General features: G+C 37.8%; 1 protein-coding gene across 1 annotated transcript in view; it reads right to left on the bottom strand.

Annotated features, from left to right (window-relative positions):
- Positions 1 to 22,283, bottom strand: part of si:ch211-51h4.2 (uncharacterized) — a 93,024-nt gene that overhangs the window by 62,634 nt on the left and 8,107 nt on the right. The window contains exons 2-8 of the mRNA XM_063467942.1: positions 19,836 to 19,877; positions 18,179 to 18,252; positions 18,003 to 18,071; positions 17,553 to 17,649; positions 13,905 to 14,043; positions 7,909 to 7,974; positions 1,602 to 1,725 (exon numbers count right to left, since the gene is read on the bottom strand). Coding sequence (XP_063324012.1) covers positions 1,602 to 1,725; positions 7,909 to 7,974; positions 13,905 to 14,043; positions 17,553 to 17,649; positions 18,003 to 18,071; positions 18,179 to 18,252; positions 19,836 to 19,877 — 611 coding nt within the window. The remainder of the gene's footprint in view (positions 1 to 1,601; positions 1,726 to 7,908; positions 7,975 to 13,904; positions 14,044 to 17,552; positions 17,650 to 18,002; positions 18,072 to 18,178; positions 18,253 to 19,835; positions 19,878 to 22,283) is intronic.

Below are 22,283 nucleotides of genomic sequence, written 5' to 3'. Positions count from 1 at the left end.
GCACAGACGTGTACATCATCTATACTTTCAGTGTTTGCCACAGTGGTGTGGTAATAAAGAAGCTCTACAGAGAAGTAGATAACAGGACTCATAACTACTCTTTTAAAACTCCACCATTATGCAGGCACAAAAACCCTGAAACAGCTTTCCCATGTAAATTTTTTTAACCCAAATTAGAGTTCAACGATTTTTCCATTGTGTGGTCATGCTATCTTCCATGTTATCAGAGCCACTACTGTTGGTAAGATAGAGAGCGAGACACACACTTGGGGACTTATTCCCCACTTCCCCAAGAGGAGAACCTCATTCAGACACAGTGATAAATGATTTAGCTTACTAACGTCCTATGAATTACTGACTTGTAGTTCTGCTAATTTCATTCAGCCCATTTCATTTTTTCCCATGCACACTGTCTTCCTCACACTGACTGGCAAAACAAAAAAGTGGAAGATGTAGCAGCAACTCTGAAAACGTACATTTTCATCGAGCTTTAGTTTAAAGTCCAAGCAACAAGCAAAAAACCCCCTAATTTAGTTTTTTTTCCTTGTGACAATTTCTTTCACTTATCAAATTCCAGTCTAAGGGGAAGGCTGAAGCCTATCCAAGCTGTCATAGGGCAAGAGGTGGGGTACATGCTGGACAGGTCACCAGTCTGTCTGAGGCCGAACACATAGAGAGAACAATAATTTACACTCATGTTCAAAGACTAGAGAGCTGCAAGCAACAACTTAAAGTCCCGAGTTGAAATTCTCAGCTGTATGCGGAGAGGCTATGATGAAAGTATCGTGAGGCAGATAAAAGTTTATATGAATAACCAATATGAATCTAGGAATACTTTTAACACTGATTATAAACATTTATAGGATAATAAGCTGAATATCAGTTCTTGGAAAGTCATGGAAAATCACTGGCCATCGGTGCAACCTTAATGTATTAAAAAAAAGACCTGGATGAACGTGTGGGAAAGCATACCTGTACAAAAAGTATGACCCATAATAACACATTATGGAAACGGGTGTCTGAGATGAGTGTGTCATTTCACCTCATCAAAATTCCAACAAGCTGCAGTATTTACACTTGTGCTAACAAACCAGAACTACTTCACAGGCATCATTCAACTAGAAAACACATCACACAACTCCAACCTCACATCAAATTCTGTTTGATATTTCATGTCTCACATTTATCATTTATGTTTCCTTTATTTTGTCCATCCCATTCAAATCAATAAAAGCAGGCTGTATAACAGAAACACCTCTCTGCAAATGCAATACAACAGCACAAGCTGCAGCTGCCAAAATGATCTTACTGTTGAAACAACACCTTCTACATCAAATCAGCGCTTTCATGAAGAGAGAATCCATTTTAGATAAGTGAACACCGTCACATAAATATCGAACAGATGGATACTCGGGACATGGCACAGCCATCAGACGCCTTTATCATTAGCGACATTCCCAAATATGTTTTTCCTTTACATGAATTCTCCTTTTTCTAATGATAAAAAGCTATTCTCAGTAAAGCCCTGTATCATTATTGCAAATGCTTGAAAATTATGCCAAAAAGTATCAAAATAGCAAAATGAAGAGAATCACTGTTACCGTGACAATGAGGAGGATTCCTTTCAGGAGGGTGAGCACTGAAGTGATTGGCTGAATAACTGTGTGGGCCAGTAAAATAGCAAGAGTCAGGGTCCAGGTGAAGACTGGGATCACATAGATGTGGCTGTGGAGAGAAAAAAAACCCCAAATAACACACATAATTAAACACTTCTGTTTATGATTAAGTTTCATAACAGAAGTCAGAAGCAAAAATCTTTTTCCAGTTAGTGAATCAGTCTTTCAATGATTTTTTTTCTTCATCTTCCCCGTCACTTGCACTCTATGCTATAAAAACCTCCACAATTTGACTGTTGACTAAACACAAGCGCTCTGCATTGATAGATAATCAAGATGCAAGTCTAGTACTTCATAAGCTTGGTAAGGAACACCTGTGGTTCAATTAACAGTCATCCTCCAAAACAAACACCTGTTTGCTGCTTATTAACAATGAAAACATCTGGAGTTTTAGCAACTACTGTTGACTGTTGCACAGTTAGAACAGGGAAAACACCTCATGGATATTCACTGTCACAGCCAAAGTAACCAAACATACAGTAAGTCAACAATTTTGTAATACGCCCAAACAAATTATTGAAGTTCATGCAATATTATACTTAAAACTGTTCTAAGCTACTTCACTGAAGCAGCCATTTTTCCCAGTAGATGCAACTTAATACTACTATTAATCCACCACTGTATACACAGAGCACAAAATACATTTTATAGTAAGCTTTATGCAGTGCTTAAAGTTAATACTTAAGCTCTAGATTAAATATTCAATACAAACGCATCATATTTATAATATAAAATAATAAATGACCATGTAATTATTGTATGATTGTTTTTTTTAATATTATTAAAAAAGTGTGTTGCAGCACATAAAGCTGCTATAAAGGACAAAGACTTAAAGTATGCAACAGTGCAAGAATACAACAATAAACCTCTTTTGTTCTCAAAACAGGATATCAAATACTGCTATCAGAAGCTGGTTGCCTTTTAGACAAGGACCTTCAGCCCTACCTACTATCTATGCAGAGGACATTACCTTAGGCAAGTAAGATAAGGTACTAAAGTACTTTCATGAAGTTGACCTGATGCAAAGATGACTAGTAATACAGTTAATGAGAGCAAATGGTTTAAAAGTAGGGATCTTCCAGGCAACTAGATAGCTAACAAGTATAAAAGTACTCAGAAAACAGCAAAAACTGCTCTGCATACCATTTAAAGTCCTGCAGTTTGTTTTTCTTTGTTTTCAGTGAATAAATTTTACTAAATGTTGGATTAATTTTACGCAACAAACTTACTTTGCTAGGCTTTAATCAGCCCCTTCACAACAACAACAACCATGTACACCGAAAAGAAACAGCAGTTAACTGTACAATACAGCATTATATTTAAAACTGTATCCTATACTGTAGACTTAGTTAGGTCTGTTTGCATGTTGTGCAGTCAGTTTTCATTTCAATTCAATTCAGTTTTATTTACCAAGTGCCAAATCTCAACAACAGTGACCCCAAGAAGCTTTACACTGTAAGGTAAAGACCCTACAATAATGGAGAGAAAACCCCAGATATCAGGCAAGCCTCGTTGGACAAAAGACACACTGTGGAAGAGAGCCAAAGATTAATAACTAAGGTTTAAATGCAAAGTAGCGTTACACAGTGAAAAAAAGGTGAGAGAAGAAACGCTCAGTGCATCATGGGAAGCCCCCAGCAGCCTAAGCCTATTGCAGCATAACTAAGCAACGGTTCAGGGTCACCTGATCAAGCTCTAAATATATGCTTTGTCAAAAAGCAAAGTCTTAAGCCAGTGGCATTTCCTCAGGACAAGCAAGGCAGTGCTTGCCTTATCAAATCTAAGAATAAGCATCAATTAAAACGTACCAAAGTAAGGCAATCTTTTTCTGTTAATCTCAGGCAGATCTGTCATAAAGCTCAGCCACTCAGACGCCACTCAAACACCAGCAGCTCAGTTACGACCTGCCCTCTGTATGAAAACACAGCTGGCATTAGCAAGTAAACAACCCTCAGTGATTTAACCTCACAACAGAAAAGTTTGGTCTTGCTAAACATGGCTAACATGTGTGATGTAGATAAGATGGAGTTTGAAAAAGCTGTTAATAACTTCCTTAAGGCATTAACAAGGAATGCTGTGACGATGATGGAGATGAAGGCAGCTCTGACCATGTCCATAAAACAGGTAAGTTAAGCAGGTGCAGGCTCAGCAGTACTTTCGGACTAACATCTATGAGAATGACTGAATGTCATAAGCTTAACTACCTGTTTTGCCAACAGCCCACCTTCATTTTTCATTCATATTTTAATCCCCTCGGTGGATATTGACAGTTAACATGTCACACTCTGCACAAGCCTTTCATTTCAGCTGATTTTTTTCTAAATGAATATTTAATATACCAAGATGTATGCCTGTAGTTCTAAGCTCATGAACAGTTTTTTCTTCATAGATATGTGGTTCTCACAGGACAGCCAATACAAACGAGTGATTTCTAGAATACGACACTGAACATTAAACAGAAATAAAGTATTTAAAATGAGCTCAACCTTAAACATATGCAGTAGTAATATACATCCATTTAGCACTGCTAGAGAACATTTTTCTGCAGAACAATTATTTTTACTTTCAATATTTTAAGCACAATTTCCCAATAATACAGTTTATGTGTAGTGAGGTGTTTTCAGAGTCTTTATTGCACAGAGGGGTAATGCCTCCATGAAGCAAAATGAAACAGCCTATCAAGTTTGGTCAGTATGCTTATTGTAAAAGTAACTGTTGCTAAAGAATTTTCAGCTTCAACTGCAACATGATCAGTTCAGCCTCATTTGTGACAGCAGAGCAACGCAGACAGGCCTGTGCTACGAAGCAGGATTTTGCCTTATCCAGGTAACTTCAAGGTTAACCCTGGGTTTTCTGTACTACAAAGGTAGTTCACGACTTATCAGGGTAAATCGCCATGGTAACTTATGCTGTAGCCCTAACCTGCTCCTGAGTAGGTTAAGTTCAAGATTACAGATCAGCACGTGTGAAATCCCCCCCCTCCCCCCTACTCAGCAATCAATTCTCCAGAAAATAGCATCACCATTCCTGGAGGATCCCTCGGAGGATTGGGGAGAGTAGGAGGATGTAAAGTTTTTCAGTTGTTGAAACCTTTGTGCTTCCCTGATGAACATCAGTAATACATATAGATTCTTAGACACAACTTTATTATTTGATTTTTTTTCCAGTTGTGGCTTAAGCTGATTGGATAAATGCTGTATGTGGAGGTTTCATGAGTCTCACAGATGACATAGTAAGAGAAAAGTTTTGGGGGGGATTGTTTTTTGTTCTTTTTCTTTGTTTCTTGAATTCCCACTTAAGTGTTCGTACAATCAATCAATCTGAATACTGTAGCTGTAATCTGACTATGACGTTCTGCAGCATTTTTATTTTTGGAATTGATTCAAATAAAAAAATGATATAAGTTTTTGTATGACCAAGGGAAAAAATGTAGAAACCTAAAATGACTTCACACTCTTTATTACATTCTTCTATATAATAAAGATATATGCAGTAATAAGGTTGTTGTATTTGTCCATCAGTTTCCACAGAGGCCTCCCTAATGTGGTTTTAAACTGTAGCAAATGGATATTTTATATAAAATATTAACACAGTAAGATAAAAAATTTATTTAAAATTAGTTCATTTTGCCAACTGTATGAATTATGAGGAACAAGACTATTAAGATTTAAGTTCAACAGACTTAAGGATGAGCTTTTGCTCCTCTTAATTAAACGCTTGCAATTTAAACTGTATTTATTGGTTAAACATAGCTCAAAGCCTCTAATGATTCCAACTAGATAGAAAATTAATATTTTCTTTATCTAAAGTGCTAAAAAATAATCTGGTCATTGGTTTGAGAATGAGGTGCTGATGTGCAATTCCTGCAGAGCTCAGTGACATTCACTCTCTGGGATTCGTGTCCACTATCCTACAGCAGTATTGACGAGAGTTTTTACACAGAGATCTGCAGTAACCTATTGATTGGGGAGAGGGAATATGGTAGTTTATCCAAAGGAGGTCTCCTAAGGTGTTTTCACTCCAGTAACCCTGTCTCCCCACAACACATCGCAGAATCCCCCCCGGCACCGAGCGGCCCGATAATGAAGCCCCCAGGTGTGCCGACGAAGCAGTCCAACCATCCCGTAGAGTGTGAATAATATTATTTGGGTTAAGTATTTACTGGGGCATGACAAAATAAATTAGCTCCGTTAACTGATAAAGGTAATTATAGGCTTGGGAAAGGAAAGGAGAGGGAGGCGCGAGGTCGAGACAACGATTACTTGAAGAGCTGGTTGGAGTTGCTGCAACGATTTTTGCTGCTTCAAGTTTAGTTTAAACAAAGTTGCTTTATTTAATACTCCACATTATCTGACAGTTCTAACAAGTAGTACACTAAGTTGATTTACTAATAATCATTTTTTTAATAAGGCTAACCTCTGACGCTGCCAAAGTGAATTTTAAACTCCTCCAGCGCTTCCCCACCTAATGGCACATCTTACCGTGTGTTGGGGGGAAAAAAACACATACTAGTTTAAAAAGCTGTTTACAGTCTGCTTTACTCCAGTGACCGTGAGGACTTCACTGAAGTGGCATGTGCAGTGAGCCTCTAACTCAGACTAAAATGTCTGTAGACTACAGCAAGGCAGCAAAGAATACAGGGTATGTAAACACAACTGTGGAGTTATGGTGTTGCATTCCTGTTTGTTTCAGTAGGTCCACTGAAAACAAAGACTTAAGAAAAGATGGTCTAAAGCAATCTTAATAACATTACAATAATTTACAATGTGTTTCCTAAGTGGGTGTGGTTGAAAGCTTTGTGGGCACCGTGTTCACCTGGCTGACTGTGTTGTACTTATTTGGTTATGGATGGATATGAGGACTTACAAGTAGGAATTACTATTAGACTGCTACACTATTACAGATATTTCATCTCCATAGGTAAAGCTTTGAAACCAGGATGCAACATCTGAGATTTTCCTGATAAAACAGAATGCTGCTCTGCAGCCCCAAATTAAGACATCTTAAGCTGCGTATATACTGAAGGAGATTTGCTCCAATGTGACAACCACAGATCATAAAAAGTGAATGATATGTGGTGCCTTTAAGTGACTTTGGGCAAAATAACTACTGGCAAAGTGGGCAGGACCCGCAATCAACTTTCACGTGACAGTTAGACTGAAGAATAGATCACGATTTCAAAAGAAAGCTGCAGGAAGAAAAATCTATGTGTATCAGAAAGATGCATTTTTCCAGCATTTATCATGCTACTGCAGCATGAAAGCGGCACGTACATATGCACAAATTTCGAAAAGTCCAGAATAGCTCGTAATGATCAAGGTGAGATTATGCCAACTTCAAGAGAGACACCTAAACCTGACATATTTAGAAATACTGAAACATGTTATCCATTTAGCTTTCACTAGGAAAAACTACTTTAAGACTATATTGAATAATCTAAAACAGAAAATAAATCCTTAATGTCTGATAATGGGATGTTTTCCCTCTCATCTCTGCAGTGTGTGCAGCCTGTACGTGTTTGTTTGCTTTGATTAAAAGCAATGCTGTAACTTCATGCAATCCTTTCATGGCCTCCCTCTCCAGTGGTCAGCTCTCAGGGTTGCATCAGTGTTTTTTTCCCCTTTTAAATCAATATCAAATAAAAATATTTTTGTGTGAACTCATGTCACCCTAACAACACGACCCTGAAGTGACAATTCGCTTTCAATTTTGTGCTAACTGAGAAGGGGGAATGGGGAGCCAGACTGATGTGCAAAATTTCTGGCAGCCCTGCATGGCGTTTGGCTTTCTTTGCACATTATTTATTCTTTCAGTGACATTTTTCCCTGCTGTTAATTGTGTTTGAATGGCACTCTCTCTGAGCTGGAACCCCTTAAAGAATTTAAGTAATTTATATGTAGAAGGAACCCAAGCTCAGAATTAAAGCAACTCATATGTCAGGCTAAGCCATCTTGATCCCCTCGCCATACTGCATGTATACTATGTAGAGGATAGCATACATAAGGCCCATTACGCTAAATCGGAAATCCTAGCACCCCAGATGCAAGCAAAAACTGACAGAGACAGCCACATAAAAGCTAATTAACGGAAAAGATATGATGAAAGGATTCCCATCCCTTGTGCATGGTTTGAAACTGGATTTAGGTTTGATTAAAGAGAAGTGTAACGTGAAATTAATCAGAATAACCTAAAAAGCAACAGTTTAACCAAGTAGCATGATTGTAAGACTTACCTGATATTAAGAAGTGCAGCGTAGGCCTCACTGCCAGCTAAGACATAACTAATTCCAATTGAAATGCTGGAGAAAGACAGTAATAGAAAAAGACAGAAAAGGGGAAAAACAGAGATAGAGGCAGAGGAAAGCAGGGAAGGAAAAGGAGAGAAAGAGAGGCTTTTAGGTATTAAGTAGTGATCAGTCATCCTCTACAGTCTTAGTGACAAGCACTCCTCCGTTGTATTAAACATTAGGTTGTTACCGCATCATAGCGCCCGAGGCAATGAAGAGATTTAATTTCATAATAGTTTCTTGTTTTCCATGCAGTGCCTTGATCCTCCACAACTTTTCGATTTTATATTTTCTCCAAACAAAAAAGGTGCCTTCGGGGGCTACTTAAAGCAAATGTTTTGGTTGTATATTTTACATGTACTTTGAACATCACACACCCACATCAAGCCAGAAATCTGCTTGCAAAATGTTGTACCTTCACGAAGAAGCCGGATGTTGCTGAACATTAGAAGTGAGTGTCTTTACAGTACGTTTCAATCCCACGTGAATGACAAGACAGGTTTTTGGAGCTCAACATCTGTTCCATTCCTTATAAGTCTAAGCTCCTGTAATCTCTCAACAGTTGGTTGTTGAGACTGCAAATCTATTAGTGGTTTCTCCAGACAGCTAAATGTTATTTTGGAGCGCGGCGTTACACCCACTCTTTCATATCTCCCCGCTTTCAAATCTTGAAAGGAAATGCCAACAAATTTAGGAAGTTTTATGCAGCCTAGTCCTCTCATCTACAGCAGTTTAAACCATATTTTTGAACATAAAAAAAAAAAACTTGCCAGAGTTGGAAAGCAAAGAACAGAGAAGCAGTGATGTCAATGTTGCAGCGAGAGATTTCAAAGTCAAGATATAACATGTGGACTTTAAAACAGAAAATACAAAGAAAAACAACGTTTACTTCTATCATTCTGAATACGTGAACATTTCTGCTAACCTGAGGTGCCACAGTAATACAGTTGTATACACATGAACTCTTTTCCACACAACTTAAGTCAAAAACATATGAAATCACACAACTTGTGCAGCACAAATGTCCTCATCAACCTCTAGTATGAGGTTAGATCAAAAAGTTTTCCCCTTAAAACGGAAAATATTCGCTCAATTTAAATTTGGCCAACTTCTCCCCTTCAAATCCTCTGATCCTCTACCTCTGGACAACATCCAGCCTTATAAAAGACTCTGGGATAAAGTTGGGATTCCTTAGATCCAATCACTTGCAAATGCACATGTGAAATACGGACTAGATCTTCTAAACTGTGTCCAAACCGGGGGTCCTTCATTTGGGGTAGATGGTAACATTTGTGCTCGTTTACTGGGAGAACACTGGTTTCTAAACTCACAAACTCTTACACAAGCTATGAACAGTCATGGAAATTATGATGCAACCAGGTCTGAACTCGTACAGGAACAATTGTTCAGGAGATGCACACGAATAGTATAAAATATATTTCTCTAATATTTTTCTCATTTGCACATTCCTGTTACCAGTCATATCTTTTATCACATCCAAAACACAATGATCTGATTAAGGCCTGGTGCCTGAGCAGGAGGGTAAAGGATTTCCCACACTGAGACACCATCACTAGCCTGGGTTGTTAACATACGGCAGGTTGGCTCCATGGAGTCATACTATTGATGCCAAATATAGAGGCTAGCATATGAATATGTCAACCCAGTTTTGATGTGAGCAGTGTAGCCTCATATTAGGCCTACAAAACATATTTTTGAGAAACATTTTTTCTGAAAAAAAAATACAATATTTCCTTATTCATTTACATCAGTATTTCTTTTATTGTCCCTCAAGCTTTCTTTAGGTTAAAAGACATGATAATATAATGTTAAAAATCTGACATATGGCTATAATGAATAAAGGTTATTGCTCTGTTAACTTTTTCAAAGCTTCCAGACAAAAACAGATATCTACTAAACTGAAAATGTTGGTCGCTCCTCCTTTTATGATGTTTGTTTACAAAATAAACAATGAAAATGCTAAAGATCCACAAAAAGCACCCAATCAATCTGATATTTTCACAAGTAAAAGTCCTGTTTCTGTAAATAGAGTCTGGTGGACTGTAATCATTTCACTTCCTTGATGGAAAGCGCAGTCCAACAGCAGATAATGAGATGAAAATGTTTCAAGTATAGTATATACTCAAACTGATACGGATTTCTTTAGGTTGCCAATGTCTATTTGGCTGCTGACAGCATTCACAGCAGTACATGTGTTTAGTTTCTATGCTAGTCGTGCACCTGTCTGCTTGGGGATGTTGCTTAGTTCTGTCTACTGCAAGTAAAACACAGACTGTGGACAGTAACATTGCACAACCCACTTAAAATGAAATATACCCAGCTACAGTATGTGAGCATTCAATAAAAAGGTTAGAAGAAATATGTGAAATGTTTTACTAAGGTTCCTGAAAAACTCCAGAGGCATTATCTTAGTTATCTAGTTATTTTTAAATAATTTTTGACATCTCATGTGTTGTTTTCATTGAAAAAAAAATGGATGTCTGTATTTGTCTATCACCTTCCACTACCTCAAATTTCTTTTTTTGTTTTGATTGACAGGGTCTGTCTGCTTCAGTGTGCTGTGCAGTGTGAGATGCTTACACTTGGTTGTAAGGTGTGCTTATCTGAGTGACCCTTCTGTCAGAGCCAACCGACATGGCTGTTCTCCTCTACCAATACAGTGATTCTCTCCACAGAACATCAGCGAGATCACTGTTTTCCTCCAGTGTTTGTCATGAACCGTAACTCCAGCTCCTGACCTGTATCTGGATGATTTTATGTACGTCGGCCACACGATTGGCTGTTTGTATAATGTTTCTAATAACATTTTAATAAAAGGTCTGGCCTTTGGTAAAGCATTTTAAAATGACAAAGATTCTGCAGACTGTGTACTTCCCCTTAAACTCACAAAAATGTAATGGAGTTTTGGTAGAGGTTCAGTAAGGCGGATATTTCACACATTTTATCTTTACTACTTGGCTATATAATCCACTCATTAGTCTGCATGTGTGGGTGTGTACGGATCTCTGGGGAAGACAAGAGAGAAGTTTTAGAGTTTCATCCTTAAATTCCAGTTTTATAAAGTCAAAAAAAGTACATGGGTACATGAAATTAATAAAGCGCAAACACATTTCATCAAGCAATTTGTGTTAGATTAGTTATATGTACTCATACATTCTGTGTGCATAAGGTGCCCTGCATGGCTGTGCCAAAATGCACATTTTACAGCAGCTCTACCGTGTAGGGCAGTACATAAAGAGCGAGGGGTGCCAAGGGTAAAAGATGCAGGTCGTGTTTTGTGTGTGCGTTAGCGGGGCTGAGCCTCTGCATTGATCGACCACTAAGCCTCCTTGAACACAATGAGGGAACTATCGATTGTCCAGGTGTTTCAGAGCTGTTCACACACTGATAACAAGACCTTCCACCGACGATGTTAAAAGCCCTGTGCCCCTCCTCTGTGCCCATAAGGACACACACATGGACACACAAATCTGTCAATGGTGCAAACAAATAATTCAAACCTAAACTGATTAACAGCACACTGGTGTATTTCTGTTAAGAATAAAAAAAGAAAAACAATGCAGGATACAACAGGATGGACAAGTCAAAGTACCTACTGGCAACATTTGGTCATTACTTTAATTGAAGACACTTATTTGGAGGGTGATGCATCAGTGTTTTTCCTCAAATTAAAAATAAATAAATATTAGCAAAAAGAATGACTTTTCTAGACCATTACTTCCACAGACTGACCCAGACAGATCATTAGTTTTGAGCCAGAGAAGAAATTGATAAGGAACAGAAAAAGAATCCAGTTCTCCATTAGGGAAATCAAACATTACATTCCCATTATTTTTGCAGGAAATATAGTGTGTGTGTTTTTCTACAATATGCATATAATTAAAATTAATGGTCAGTATTTTTGCATCAGCTGTGATTGTGCTTTGCTTTCATGCATAATCAGGAGATTTCAACCTCAGCCAGCCACAGCAGCTTCCCTGTTTAAGCATTTCAATACAAAGTTTCATTTACCAGCTGTCAAATTTAAATTAAGGACAGACAACAGTAACTGAAAACAGGTTACTTAAAAAAGTTGGTGGACTGCAGATGGTGGAGCAGTGATCATATTTTATCACTATTTGGCTCAGGCTTGTAACTCAATATTTCAAGACTGTGCAGCAGAAGCCAGTGATATAAAGTCTGAACCTCAAGGACAGTTTTTACACAAGTCTGCTGTGCTCGCTCAGTTAAGAGTAGTTGTGCTAGTGCAGGACACTGAAAATGAAATTACTCGACAGGTTTAAAATATCACTGTGTAACAACGCCCGAAGGGGAAAAACCAAAAAACAATGGTCAAATATGATATTAGGATTTATTCTAATGTGACTTTTAAAGGGACAGGCGTGAAAAACAAGTTATGAAGCCTGTTGTAGGAAAACTCAGCGCCGTGTCACTAATCTGAAAGAGTAACTATAAAAAAACAAAACAAAACCTTGAAAACGTTCATGAACCTAGCAACTTTGCGACTACAAAAAAAAAAAAAAAAATCCAGAATGCACCTTTACAGAACACTCTTACTAGACTTGGAAAGTAATGTGTGGGGCTGTGATAATGTTTATAATTCACAGGAAAAACAATTGTGGAGTTTCTCCTTCTTTGGACCCATCACAACACAACACTTTGGGTTTTTCCACTGAGCTGGATCTTAAATGAATGTCTACAAACTACAGCAGACTGTGGAACGCTACTCCACCACCCCAACTGCTTCATTTCTTATGTCATTTCCTACAAATGGGTAGTTCAGAGATAAGTGCACACACCTCGAGTTAAAAAAAAAACAAAAACAAAAAAAAAAACAGAAAATGGAAGGCTTCCTTACATTTGTAGAAAAATGCCTCTCTTATGCCCTGCACTTTGTGCAGCATCTTTCACTCATTACAGTAAGAGTGTGTGAGTCAACAATATAAGGATCTGGTGATATTCCCAATTCTTATAGAAGTATTATATAATACATCTGCCATTTCCAGGAATTTTTAGAAATGAGTTACATTTTTAGAAAGAACTTACTTTCATAATTGTGACACGTACACATTAGGGGGCAGTAATGACTGGGTGGTTTTTACCTGAGGAAAGCATATTTGGTTATTTTCAAGTTTTTCTTAATCTAATAAATAACTTATTTACAAAATAAGTTATTTCAGAAGCTTGCTTGGCAGCATTAAGTTTTCATGGGAAAATCCGAACAAGCTGTGCACTCTTGGTATGTGTAGTTTATCCCAGATGCTGACAGGCACTCTAAGCACTGCCATACTCCATGGTCAGTTTCTCAGTGAATGAGAAGAATCCGAACTACTAGTAACTTTAGCCTCCTCCACAGATTCAAACCAACTTGAATAAAAGTTCCCATGGCTTCAGACTTCTGCCATTCCACATGTACTGAGGTCATTATCTCCCAAGGGACATTTAGTGCTTTGGAAGTGGTTTTATACTCTCACCCTGACCTGTGCTATCTCAAGAGAGTTCCAAGCCACAGCTTGAGGTAGGCTTGGGTAGCATGGCGGACCTAGCCTGGTGACCCTTACTGAATACATGCCCTGGCTGGAATCCCTTACCAATTGTTCCAGAGGTTGTAATGGTGCTATTCAGCTTCTTAAAATCAGAAGGAGCATAAGAAAATAGAGAAACACCACAGGCTGAAGAAACAGCTGGAGCAGTCTAAGAGTGATCAGCCCTTTAAAAAGGAAAAAAAAAAGGAAACTAAAACAAAAAAATGCTTACAGCTCACTAACAAAGGTTGAACTTATTCTCCATCACACGTAGAGCGAAGTGCTGCAAAACACCACATTCAACCACATTCCTCCCACACTCAGTGGTACTTAATGTGTGACTGGTAAATGATGCAACTTTAAGAACCTGCAAAGATCATTGCCATGGTAACTTACAATTGGAAGAGGAGAATGCAGTTGAAAGCATGGCTCATGGGGCGGGAGAGGAAGATTCGCCCAAGCAGATGAAGGTTCGGCTGCAGACTGCCGGCTTGGTCATGCAGAGCTGCTGCATCCGGCTGTAGTAAACCTGTATCTAAAAGACACAGACAAATGCAGGAGGCAATCAATTCACTGAACCTCAAACTGCTACAGTAAAAAAAAAAAGCTGCTAAATGTTCAGCTTAGCACATCATTTCCAAAGAAAGTAGACTCGTGGCCCTTTTATCACAGGTTATAGCCTCAATGTAGACATGAATGATAGTTTCCCCTCTCAGATTTTCATTTTTCATGTTATTTGCACTTTTTCAAGCCTCCTGAAGGTGAATAGCACTAAAGAAAATATCCAGCAATTTTAAACATAAAAATAATCCATCCATCCATCAGTTTTCTTATCCAATTCAGTCACAACTAAGCTAGAGCCTATTCCAGCTGTCATAGGGCAGACAGGAGAATACACCCTATATAGGTTACCAATGTATCAGAGAGTTAACACAGGGACAGACAACCATTCACACTCACACTATGAGACAAAGCAGGAGTACCCAGACAAAACCCACACACAGCACAACACAACACAACAAGAGAGTTTAAGGTCACGAACTCCCAAAGAATCTTTTCATGGCTTTCATGATAACCCTCAAGAGACAGAAAATGAGTGAAGACAACATCTCAAAAGAAGGGTGAACATGTTTAAAAAGTTCTTTGGAGGCTTGACGGTCCTTACTACAGCCCATCACTTTTTTAATATTCTGTTTCAACTACCAATTATGCTATGCATTGTTCTTTTGAAGCTTATTTCAGCTTCCTTAAAGTGCTGACTTGAACACTGAGCTTGAAGAATGCTGCAGCTATTGCCACAGATTCTGCTCTTCAAGTAACCCACAGTCTTTGTTGCTGCTGTTCTGGGTTTGAACTCCCATGCATGCTGCAAGGACAGATGATAATAACTTTGATGAAAGTGGACCTGGCAGAGTGTACATTATTAAATGTGACAGTCAAAACCAGCATGTTAAATTAATGGCAAACATGCCTGTTAAATTAATAGCAATGCAGAAGTCCATTAAGTAAGAGTAGGGCACTGAAACACAAACACAACAGCATCACCATACAAACAAAAAAACAAAACAAAATTCCAATCCAGAACCAAGCAACTGCATAGCATTAACATGCAGCTTTCATGGTGAACAGGACTTTTTGTCTGATTTGATAATGACGGCTGGTTTATACTGGGACACATCAAATTTTAAAAGCAAATTTCCCTTGACTGTATTTTTTTAAGCTTGTTAACTGTTTTACTGATGCATAAATGTATAAGGTGCATTTCAATGCTGTAGCTGGCCAAGACAAGGCTAACATCTATTTGCAGGTTAACAACAATCTATATACATATACAGAATACATTATGTAATGTATATACCTTTACATATTGTACATATATTTATTACTTTTTAGATTAGCCATTTTTATATTTTGCTTGTTTTACATTATTGTATTTTGCACAACTCTGTTGCTTGTGAAGCTCGCACACAAGAATTTCACTCACATGTACTGTACCAGTGTACCTGCACATGTGATGTGACAATAAAAGTGATTTGATTTTGATTTGATTAAATATGTCCAACATGCCACTTTTTTCTGTTTTTTATTTGCGAATAATCCATAAACTGCAAAAGGCATAATTCAGAGATACAATAGATCTTTCAATTACTGAGAGCCACATCCTGAGTATGTACTTGAGCTTTTTCTAACCAGTTTAATCATGGTTTATGTATTGACGTTTCCTTTTCATCTCCACCATTTAGGTATACTGAAGGATTTATCTATGACTCTACTCATGCAATACTTAGAGAGGTCAGTCATACATTTAAGTCAAGTTAAAGCTAGATACTAAAGATATTATACAGATGATATATGTGAATGTAGTAATGCTTGTGATATCTACAGCTCCTCTCAGAGTATTCCAAGCAGCACTGGAGAGGAATGTGATTAATTGCAAGAGATCTTTAGTAAACAAACCCAAGCAATGAATGCAGAGAATTTATGAGAAAAGTGTGTTTATTTCTATACATGTATGTGTAAACATGCAGCACAACCATCAATTTAGAAATGCAAAAAGAAAGCTTTGAAAAGCAACTTTGAATATGCCTTATCAATAATCAAAAAATAATTATAGTTCAAAGAATTAAGCAGCAGGTTCTCACTAATGCATAGTGACACTGTAAGCATCATTTTATGATGTGCAGGGTAGTATGTTACTGAATTTGGGAGTATAAAACCAAAGTAAGTCAAAATTTGGGGGTAGACAGAGCAGGGAGAGGTATTTTGAAAAAGATCACAATTTGGGTTAAAATACACTTTTCACATGTAAAAAGGCAAATTTCTCCCATCTCTAGCAAGTGTCTTCTTATTTTCCATTACCACAGCCTCACAAAGCCAAGGTCAAGGCTTTAACTTGTTTTTAGAAATTTTTAAAAGAGTAGACATTAAGCAATATTTCTGTGCACAATATCACACAAATACGACAAATAATGTATTTGTGTGATGGTTTAAAACCATCACACAAATACATTGTTGAACCATTTGCAAATTAGTAAATTTGCAGTGGTCTTGAATTAACAGGCAAGCATTTAGCAGAAGGTGAGTACTGAATGCTGATCAGTTTCAGTATCAAACAACTACAGTGCAGATCAGAAAACACAGAATTCTTAGTAAATTATGATTATATTCCTGAAAAACTGGCTTGCAAATTAGCGCCTTACCGACGCACAGAGTGTTCTGTCATCGCTAATATTTAAAAATTATTCCTCTACTTTAGGTTATAACAAATTAGGCTTCATATATTAGCACATATGCATATCTCCTGTTTAAAACCAGTTTAATTAGTATTCTGAATGTAATTAGTGATGTGAAAAATTTAGTCAACAGAATAATACAATTCAAATCAGTCCTGCCCCGATGTATTAGTTTAAGTCCATTTAAAACACTGGGAAAAATTCCTATGGAAAAAATCAGTAACTCCCTCCCACATGAGCCGCTCAGAAACAGAATGTGTTTTTTCTTTTAGTACAACAACTTGAGCGCAGCTATTAAAGCCTGCAAAATGTGACCTTCATATTATGAAAACTGTTCTAGTTACAGGCCCTTAAAGTACATAGCAGTGGGTAGAAATTTGGCACTTTCTAAGTAGACTTCTTCTTCTTTTTTATAACTCGTAACATCTTGAGTACAAAAGACACACATGAAATTTTCAAAGTTGAAAAACACATTTAGAGTCTAAACTCTGCAGAAAAATCAATTTTACACCCACTCCAAATGTTACAATCCAAAGCTAAAAGCTCTCTTTTCCCCCCAGAACATTTTTTTCTATAACTAAGTTTGAGCATAAATGTCATGGGGTATTTCAAAGTTTTAATAGCAAAATATATTAAAAAAATATACACATATACACAAAAATATATACACACACAAACACGCACTTGGTTATAGTATACGAAATGTCTCATTTTCAGCTACATTTTGATGTAAAGATCGTGTTCTAGATTTGATTCCTTTAGCAATAAAATTACTTCTAAAGAATTTAATTTTGTATAACGGGCTTCTCACCTGCTTCTGCATTTTCACTGTCATCATCTTCTTCCTCAGTATGAACTGGATCCTCCACACCCACCTGATCCATGACTATACACTCTGCAACACCTGTCTATGATTACCACAGAAAATAGAGTCATTTAGCTTGCCACTTGACCAAAATGAAACCAGAAAATTATGAATAAGTAAGGTAAGCTTTAATACACTTCTTCGTTTGACATGCAGGGAAAGTATCAGGGTAAAGATTTGTGTTTAAAAAAAGTTCTAAATCCGTGCTCTGTATCATGTTTCTGTATTAAGTTTTCATTCCCTTAATCCTTAATCCTTCCTAAAGGCTCCAGCTATATTTCGTGTCTTTGATTATTATTAGTGCAGAATGAAGCTTCTAGCTTCTTGCCAGTTAAGTACTTTTGGACAGCAAAACATAAAATGTAGGCACTACACAGGTTTAATTCAGTTACTGACCTTTAAGGATTCCAGCTGCATCACCTGACATTTCTGAAGAAGCTCCACAAACAGGTAGATTAGCAAGGCCTGCATGGGAAAGAATATGGAAAATACATGTAGGTTTTGTGGTTGAAATGGCTGTGGTCGCTTCATGAACTATAAAACCATAAAATCAGAGGTTGTGTATTACTTACCTGGACAAAGAATCCAACAATAAAGGAGAACAGGAAAGGCACCAGTCCAGCATGGGCTATCGTTACTGGAAGACCTGCAAATTAAAATGAAGTGGAACTATTTCTGAATTTCATTCCCATCTAAGCTTACCAGAAGATATGTGCTAGACAATGTCTGACTCTTTGTCAGCATATCAACCTGCCTGTCTATCACTATCTCGGCTCGTTTTTCGCTCTCTCAGACACTCCTCTGTACTCTGGCTCAAACTTCCCATAAAATTTAATGGATGGTGCTGATTTCAATATGAGATTTAAGTGACTGAACAAGTATTAACTTGGAAGGGCTCCACCTTTGTGGAACTACATGAAGACCCTGCTGAAAACAAAGTACTTAAATGTAATGTTCCATGTAATTTCCACCTCTACAAAAATCTCTCTGGTGTTAACTACACTTCATAAACCACACTTAAATTTGCACTGCCAATGACAGCCAGGAGATGGACAGCGCTTTAATTATGCTTCAAGTGAAGTTATATTAGAAAAGTCCATCCAGTAGAAAGAAAAAATACAGCTCCCTAAAGTTTCGACCACTGTGTTAGCCAAGTCACAATACTCCAGTGCAGTAAACTTTTAATAAATACTTCTGTGAAGAGTCGGGTTTATTTTGAGACTGTGTGGGAAGGATCTTGTTTCTACTATTCAGTAAATTCTCAGAGCAGTTTGTAGTGTTGTTCATCTCATACTGAAATGTACAATATTCCTTCTTTTGTCTCATCCAGAACTCTGGTTCTTTTAAACGCTGCCTCTAAATTTGTCTTGTTTTTTTCCAATAGTTTTTTTTGCTCACCACCAAATTACCTCCAGCCAGTCTCAACATTAAGTATTAAGTCACTTGACTTACTATTCTGACTCATCATCCAATTCCAAGTGGCCTCAAGAAATGTGTATTCAGAATCCCTGCAGATGTTTTTTTTTTGCACAAGGATTCAGCACATGTCAAACAGGAGCAGCAAGGAAGGATAACATGGGAACAACTATGTACGTAAAAGTATGTAAAATTTTGCTTTTGAGGTGTTCATCTGCCCTGATAAGAGTTCACGTGAACATTTACTTTGTCATTCAGAGCGTTATTCTCACTCTGAATAGTGATTTAAGTTTCAGCGTTTTGTTCCATAAAAATCTCCCACTGAGATTGGCTGTACATGTGTTCCATAAGCAGAAATGAGTGCATCTCACAAAGAGCTTACTGAAGATGTCAACTCATTAACCTACTCTGAGTGCATCAAAGCAAGTGTTAATTCATCTAAAAACAAATATGGTCAAGTGCTGAGCGACCATAATAAATCCAAGGCTGATGACTCAGAAAAACTAGCAAACAAACAGAGAAGAACAGGCTTTAACCTTAATTTCCAAAGTAGACCTTTCAGAAGAGGAAGAACAACTACTCACTGTCCAACCATTTTTAGCACAGAAACAAACAAGCGCACACACAGAAAAAACAAAACCATAATAGCTAAAGTGCTATTGCTGCTGCGGACTATGCACCGCAGCCCAAGATGTTAACCTCCAGGACAGACTGACGTGTGTTTGCTTATCAGATGTTTTAGTTGATGGGTTAAAAACTGTGATTCATGCACCTCAAGAAAAAAAAAAAGGCTGTGAATATGTGAATACTCACCTAAGATTCCAGTTCCCAGTATTGTTGCAATGGTCAAAAAGTCTGGGAAGACAGAAAGTGATTATTTGAGGGATTATTATTATGATTATTTCTTGTTCTACTTGTAGAAATAAAATGTTTGACTTGAACATACAAAATAACACCGAGGTTCGCAGAAAGAAAAAAATTTATATATTGCAAATACCAACTGAGTTGGGTGAAATAAATCAGGAGGAATGTCTGCAACAGCCTTAAGCTGAGACTGCATGGTCAAAGGTGGCTTCTTCCTGCTCAGGCCACACCCTCCAGGGTAGCATTACTTGCCGCAGCTTCAGTTCATAAACAGCCCACAACAGCCTTTGCCCTGTTTGGTGGATGTCTTCGAAGTGCAACCCAAACAACACACATTTGGTACAGAAACTATGCCATCTTACACAAAGTAGTGCATGCCATGATCAGTTGCTATAGGGCCAACACTTGCTAAATATAACAGTGTTCAACACACACCATCAAACTGAATGCAGCCAGGACCTTCTTTACTTTCATTCATTAGATTGGGGGTGGGGGAACTCCAGGCCTCAAGGGCCGGTGTCCTGCAGGTTTTAGACGTGTCCTCAATCCAACATAGCTGATTGAAATGGCTTCAGGTTCTCCAGAGGCCTGTTAATGAACCAATCATTTGATTCAGGTGTGTTGATGCAGGGTGATACCTAAAACCTGCAGGACACCCGCCCCGAGGCCTGAAGTTCCCCACCCCTGGATTAGATGGAGCTGACTCAAACACTAAAGGTTATACAAGAGACAGCAAAACCATACGATATTTTTTTGTTTCGACATGACAACTATATATATATATATATACATATATATAGGTAAAGCATACAGATACTGAATAGAAAAGCAGGCACACATTGAGTGTATGGTCCTACATAAAAGACAAAGAAATAAACCAGGCAGCACAAACTCAAATAATTTCAGCACCCTTCCTGATATCTCAGCAGAGCTTTCACTGTAACTCCACTGTGCAATCGGCCTTTTCAGTGTAATCACAGCTGTGGAAGGAGCTACATTTTTCAGAGCTGCACACATCATCTCTGAGCTCACTCGGCCTCACATAAACAACTCGTTCTATGTAACCGCTATCACTCTGAGATTTAAATTCAGCATTACAGTGAATAAACCCAAACGATCCTTCACACTGCCTCCATCAAGCAGCAGATATCACAGATATCAACGTACACTAAAATGTTAAACAGTAAAATGAAGCTGTTAGCATTTTCCATAATTATAATGTACCACTAACTCAAATGAATGGTCCTGGTCAGTGTTATGGAGTTTGCAATTTTTATGTTTGGGAAGCATAATTTTTGCTTATTGGGAATAATATTAGTATCAATTAGTATTAATTAGCAATTAATACTGCTGCACTTTCATGTTGGTATCTCTGCACAAACCGCAACATGGATGAGGACGTGCACACCTTTGCACTCTTTGAAATTAATGTGCACACAAGAAGCCGCAACATCACATGAGAAGAGAGAACAGAAAGAGGGTAACTCTGCTGACCAAATGAGGAGGGAGGACCAGGAAAAATGACAATAAAGGACCATGAAATGTTATGCCTTTATGCAGTGTAAGCTCTCCATCTGATCCACTTTTAGTCACTACTCACTGTAGTCAACCAAGCTCTCCTGTGGGTATAGTATACATTTTGTGTCATCATGCTAAAAGTGGGGGAAAAAAACTCCTAGGTACTTCTTTTTCACTAGCCACAAAAATAGTTTTGTGTTGGGACCACATAGTATGTATTTTGGTGGGTGGGTAATGCTATGTTTACTAGAGCAGGGGGGGCGTTCAAACCTGGCTACAGAGAAAATCACTCAGCCATACGATTTGTCACACATCACCACCATGAGGGAATGAGACTGTCTCAGATTCATTCTTCACTGCATAACGGTTAGTCCAAACTAAGGTCTGACCAATATTGGGACTGTGGAAAGAACTCAAACAGTGGAATAGTGTCAGTACAACCAGTGCACTCCATACACCACACGGTAGCAGGATTTATTTAGCATATGGCCACACCCACCTTATATAAAACTGTATATCTAACAAACACTGTATTTAAAAGAGAGAAAAAAAGCTACAGGCCACTGTGTCGACATGTGAATTTTAATAATTATGTGAACAATTACTTTTTTTGACTCTGTACACAACCAGTTGATTTTAAATCAAACAATAAACATGTGATTGAAATGCACCATCTCAGCTTTAACTCATAGAGTTTAACAAAAGTGTTGCATTCGCTTTTTCAAAATCACAGCCATTTGTATACATAATTCTCCATTTTCAAAGACTCAAAAGCAACTGGACAATTGACTCAGGTGAGGCCTTCACCTCTGGAATACACTGAGCACATAAAAGATCTGGATTTGATTACTTGTTGCCACATCAACAATACAGACACTC

This window comes from Pelmatolapia mariae, linkage group LG23, assembly GCF_036321145.2.
Source record: "Pelmatolapia mariae isolate MD_Pm_ZW linkage group LG23, Pm_UMD_F_2, whole genome shotgun sequence".
Taxonomy (NCBI): Eukaryota; Metazoa; Chordata; class Actinopteri; order Cichliformes; family Cichlidae; genus Pelmatolapia; species Pelmatolapia mariae.
This window is presented reverse-complemented; position numbering and strand designations above follow the sequence as displayed.